Genomic DNA, 4,611 nt, shown 5'->3' on the forward strand with positions numbered 1-4,611 from the left:
CTGCAGGGGAGGGCAGTTAGGGGTGACCAAGCCGGCAGAGGAGGGAAGTTGGGGGTGACCAGGCCTGCAGGGGAGGGCAGTTGGGGGTGACCAGGCCTGCAGGGGAGGGCAGTTAGGGGCAAACAGGCTGGCAGGGGAGCAGTTAGGCATCAATCAGGCCGGCAGGGGAGTGGTTAGGGGGTGATCAGGCTGGCAGGCAGAAGTGGTTAGGGGCAATCAGGAAGGCAGGCGGGCGAGCAGTTGGGAGCCAGCAGTCCTGGATTGTGAGAGGGATGTCCAACTGCCCACAGGGATCAGGCCTAAATGGGCAGTCGAACATCCCTTGAGGGGTCCCAGATTGGAGAGGGTGCCGGCTGGTCTGAGGGACACCCCCGCCCCTGAGCACAAATTTCATGCACCTGGCCTCTAGTAAAAGCATAATATGCTAATTAGACTGGACAGCCAAATAAATGATCTTCCAGATGATCTTCCGGATGAAGCTGGGGCTGCAAGGGCCAAGCCCCTTGCATGAATTTTGTGCATCAGGCCTCTAGTATTGAAATATTGAGGAATTACTCATTCCTCCTCTGTATGCTAATTGTCATGTAACATTTTAGTTCTACATGAGGTAGATATACTTTCTCAATCATTGACTTTGTGCTCAGCGCTGTGATCTTCATTGGCTAATAGAATGTTAATAGACATAACATTCTGCCTTGTGATTCAACCACTGACAAAAGCAAAAAGTACTCCAATCAGCCCAATGATACACAGAGCACAGCTACCCAATTACCATGAAGATCTATAGACTGGAGGTGAGTTTGCCAGTTAGACAAGACTACTGTACCAGGTTAACCAAGAAGTTATAGCTGATATTAGGAGGGCTTCCCAATCATATTACTGAAATGTTATTTTATTATTATGCATCAACAGACATATTATACAGAACTCAAGACTGGCATGAATAACAATTTTAGATTTTGTAATTACTATTTCTGAAGTGTAAATTTGTTTATTTTTTGGTGTTTTTTATACAAACAGCAAATAAAATTTACATTAACAAATACAATTTAACCAAATAATAATCTGGATTGCTGGGGGGGGGGGGTTGCAAAGATATTTCTTCTTTGCACTTATAATGTTCTGATGTTTTCTGTGTGAAATTAAATATTTCTTTTAAATTTAGTGTTTGAGGGTAACTCTTAGATTGGAAACAAAATGGTATTATGTACTAACTCAGAAATCTTTACAGGATAAACTCTGTGTATAAAGACAATTTAAACAATGGAATCTTTAGTTACTGTCATATATTATTTTATAGCTAATCTACTAATGTTTACATTAAACAGAGGTTGAATGATCCCTCAACTGGGGAATTACATTAAGTACATGCACTGCTTCACTTTTCAAAAAAGGAATTTGAAATATTAAAAATGCTAGAAGAATTAGACAAATACCCACAATGCTCTTGGAAATGAGAAAGTAAATCTTAGCCATTTTACATTAATTGACAGAATAATCTGGTACTGATTAACTTCCTAACTGTCTCCTTCACATCCCTGTTCCTGAGGCTGTAGATCAGTGGATTCAGCATGGGGATGACCACTGTGTAAAAGACAGAGGCCACCTTGACCATGAGCCATGAGTTTCTGGAGTTAGGAACACAGTAGAGAAAAAGAATGGTCCCATGGAAGATGGTAATGGCAGTCAGGTGGGAGGCACACGTGGAGAAGGCTTTGTGCCGCCCCCCAGTTGAAGGCATCTTCATGACTGTGATAAAAATGAAAACATATGAAGTAAGAATGATCATCAGGCTGCTTATTTCATTGAATGTGGCAGTAACTAAAATGATCTTCTGGCTAATGTAGGGGTCCGAACAAGACACAGAGACGATGGCAGCATGCTCACAGACAAAGTTATTTATGATATTATTTCCTCTGAAAGATAATTCCAATAGAAAGTAGGTAAGGGTCAGGGAACAGGCGATACCCCAAGAGTATGATGCACCCACTAAGAGGGAGCAAAGCTTCTGAGACATGACTACCGTGTAGAGCAGAGGGTTACACACTGCCACAAATCGGTCATAGGCCATCACTGCCAACATGAATGTTTCTGTCACCACAAATATGCAGGCAAAGAAGAACTGTGTGATGCAGCCTGTGAAGGAGATGGTTCTGTCTTCCACAACCAAGTTTTCTAATAGTTTGGGTGTAACGACTGTAGAGTAACAGAAATCAACAAAAGACAAATGGCTGAGAAAGTAGTACATAGGGGTGTGGAGTTTGGGATTGATCTTGATAACCATGATCATGCCCAGGTTCCCCAGCACAGTGACTATGTAGATGGCTAAGAATAATAAGAACAGGGGCACTTGGAGTTCTGGATATTCTGAGAAACCCAAAAGGATGAAAGTCATGTCAGCGCTCTGGTTTTCTTGGTTCCTGTGGACAAAACAGGAAAGTTGACTCAGAGAAATGAGAAGCAAAATTTGGATAAGGCAGGTTAAAATGAGCAAATGTGGAGAGACCTAGTGAATATATAAAATGTTTTGGAAAATACTTGCTTTCACTTGCTATATTATTTCAGAAGCTAGAATTGATGATATCTCAATTCTAGAGTGAACATGACATTTGTGCATGTGAAATAATAAAAGAAGGTAGTTGAGAGAGGAAGAACAAAAATAGAGTGCTCTGTTATATTTTAAATGCTCAGACTCGGTATCCTCAGAGACAATTAGCATCATGAGAAGGACCAGTCTAGCTTTTTAACTGAGTATGAGTTTAGTTAAAATGCTTGTCTTGGAGGAAATACATATCATAAGTTTCTATAATTTCTTCCCTGCCCAAACAATTTAACAAGGAGAAGTTAGAACTCAAAAGGAAATTAATGATCTAAGAAAGTGGTTATTACAATTTTTCTTTTTTTTCTCTCTATTGTTGCTAGAGCTATTTCTAAATTTCCCCTTGGGGTAAAAGCTTATAATAATACTAAAGAAGTTAGACTTGCCTATTAAATCAGGACCACTCTGTAAACTCACAATGCACAGAGACATATCTTGAGTCCAACAAAACAAGTTCTCATAGTAAAACCCCATGGGACCTAATCTTCCTGAAGTAGCAGAAAATAAGGACATTTAGGGGGGAAGGTATGCAATGGATTTTTTTAAATGTCTTAAGCTCTTCCAAAATGCTTCAACTGCCATTTCTGTCATTATAAGCAATTATTCTCAATGCCATTTTCTGACTGCTGACTAAAACCTAACATGGCACTAGGCATAAAGGGAAAGTCATTCCATGTAGAATTCTGCAAAATTCTAGGTCTTATTATGAGCTGAAATTAAACACTCCATAGTTTTCATTCAGTTTTCACACCTTTCTCCTCCCTGATCACAGGCAGCACTGAAAGGTTTCCTGCATATATAACCATATCATTCACATCTCCTTGCACCTTTTCTTCTTTAATTGTTTCTTTAAATTCCTTTTATTTAATCCTTGTGGTTTGATCTCCCATCACATTTATTATAATTTTCTGAATTTATTTTTCAACTTCACATAAAACTCATTGAATGCAAATCCATAACTGAGCACATTTTTGCTCACTTTTTCCAAAATCTATATTTATTCTCTATGGTTGTTGTAACAATGCCTGAGCATCCCAGGGTTGACAAGGAAATAGTCATCATCAAAGATAAACATACCAAAGTATTCTTCTATAGATGATTGGATAAAGACGTGTTACATATATACAATGGAAAACTACTCAGCCATAAGAAAAGATGAAATAATGCCATTTGCAACAATATGGATGGATCCTGACAATATCATGCTAAGCGAAATAAGTCAGAAAAAGTTAAGAACCATATGATTTCACTCATATGTGGGATATAAAACTGAAAACAACAAATGAACAAACAAGAAAAATAAATAAAAACTCAGACACAGATGCAAGGGATTGAGGGGTAATAAAGGGTAAAGGGGATCAAATAAATGGTGACAGAATATTTGACTTTGGGTGGTGGACACACAGTGGCATATACATATGATGTTTCATAGAATTATTTACTTGAAACCTATAAAATTTTATTAACCAATGTCACCCCAATAAATTTAATTTAAAGAAAGATAAATATAATTTGATATATATTTATCTCATTCCTACCACATATCTTTTCCACATGTGTAGCTTTTCACTCTACCTCCTGCCCTCTGTATTTATACTATCAGACTTGGGGCCAAAGTTCACAGACCCTCATTTAGGCCCATGAAATGCCAACATGCTCGTTGACTGAAAGTGCTATGCACACTCTTTGCCTTCTTTCCAGGGACATCTAACCTGGAGTGGCTTTCTCATTTTATAGCTACTCTGTGCTCAACACTGGTATAAGCATTTTAGAAAGCATGAAATTATAAACTATGGATCTCACCCACAAATCTGTCCCTTCTGAGAATTATCTTGAGGAATTATATATATAATTACAAATGATATAACACAACATGTAATTCTTGTTTATCATTAAAATTAAACCTTGTGCATATAAACAGAAGGATAAGAATATTGTGATCAACAAAAACTGAAACGTTCCTAGTGATGTAGGTCAGTGAATATTCAAATACTTCCAGTTGGCTAAGTAGG

General features: G+C 38.3%; 1 protein-coding gene across 1 annotated transcript; it reads right to left on the reverse strand.

The window, feature by feature from the left end:
• Positions 1-1,477: 1,477 nt before the first annotated feature.
• On the reverse strand, positions 1,478-3,803 carry LOC103291008 (olfactory receptor 5D13-like). Its single transcript, XM_008146973.2, has 2 exons — positions 3,796-3,803; positions 1,478-2,420 (listed from the first exon to the last, which is right to left on the reverse strand). Exons 1-2 carry the CDS (start codon positions 3,801-3,803, stop codon positions 1,478-1,480), a joined length of 951 nt encoding a protein of 316 aa, XP_008145195.2.
• Positions 3,804-4,611: the final 808 nt, after the last annotated feature.

This window comes from Eptesicus fuscus, chromosome 13, assembly GCF_027574615.1.
Source record: "Eptesicus fuscus isolate TK198812 chromosome 13, DD_ASM_mEF_20220401, whole genome shotgun sequence".
Lineage (NCBI taxonomy): Eukaryota > Metazoa > Chordata > Mammalia > Chiroptera > Vespertilionidae > Eptesicus > Eptesicus fuscus.